This window comes from Tupaia chinensis, unplaced genomic scaffold (genome assembly GCF_000334495.1).
Source record: "Tupaia chinensis unplaced genomic scaffold, TupChi_1.0 Scaffold143823_1, whole genome shotgun sequence".
Lineage (NCBI taxonomy): Eukaryota > Metazoa > Chordata > Mammalia > Scandentia > Tupaiidae > Tupaia > Tupaia belangeri.
This window is the reverse complement of record NW_006203673.1, coordinates 187,971-188,623: the sequence shown is the minus strand read 5'-3', so window position 1 is coordinate 188,623 and position 653 is coordinate 187,971. Positions and strand designations below refer to the sequence as shown.

The window sequence follows — 653 nt, the reverse complement described above, 5'->3', positions numbered from 1 at the left end:
CCAGGCTCTCCCGGCCCCACACCCCCCATGTCCCCGCACTCCCACCTCCGCCCTACTCCCACCCCACCCCCGGGGCCACACCCCGGCCCCTGCCTCACCTCTGGCGCAGTCCCTCCCAGTGTAGCCCACTTTGCAGGTGCAGCTGTAAGACCCGTTCCTGGCCTGGCAGTAGCCGCGGCCCCCACAGGGGCTAGAGAAGCAGGGGTCACTGACTGGGGGTGGGGGGGAGTGGCGGCTGTGGGTGTGGCCAGGGCCCCTCTGGCACTGGCGGGGGTGCTCTGGGTGGGCCCTGCATGGGTGTCCCTGGTCCCACACAGGGTAGGCTCCTGGCCCTGCAGCTCCTCTGTCCTGCTGCCCATGGGCTGGGTCCACCCTCCAGGGCTGAGCGCTGCTGTCAGCCGGCTTAGGGCCAGGACAGAAGCAGGGATGCGGGGAGGGTGGGCGCCCAGGGGGCCAAGAAGGAGCTGCCCAGGCTGGCAGGACTGCTCACCTGTCTCACAGTGGGAGCCGAGGAAGCCCTCGGGGCAGACGCATAGGTAGGCCCCAGCGCCGCGCTCACACCGGCCTCCATGCTGGCAGGGGCTGGAGCCGCAGGGGGCCACCTCTGGTAAACACCCAGAGAGAGGGCAGGGGCCAACGGGGGCTGGGGGGGC

The 653-nt window shown here is 71.4% G+C and overlaps 1 protein-coding gene across 1 annotated transcript in view; it reads right to left on the bottom strand.

Moving 5' to 3' along the window:
* The window catches only part of SNED1 (sushi, nidogen and EGF like domains 1), a 65,299-nt gene that overhangs the window by 25,601 nt on the left and 39,045 nt on the right, over positions 1-653 (bottom strand). Inside the window, exons 20-21 of the mRNA XM_027766996.1 lie at positions 491-604; positions 99-212 (exon numbers count right to left, since the gene is read on the bottom strand). Coding sequence (XP_027622797.1) covers positions 99-212; positions 491-604 — 228 coding nt within the window. The remainder of the gene's footprint in view (positions 1-98; positions 213-490; positions 605-653) is intronic.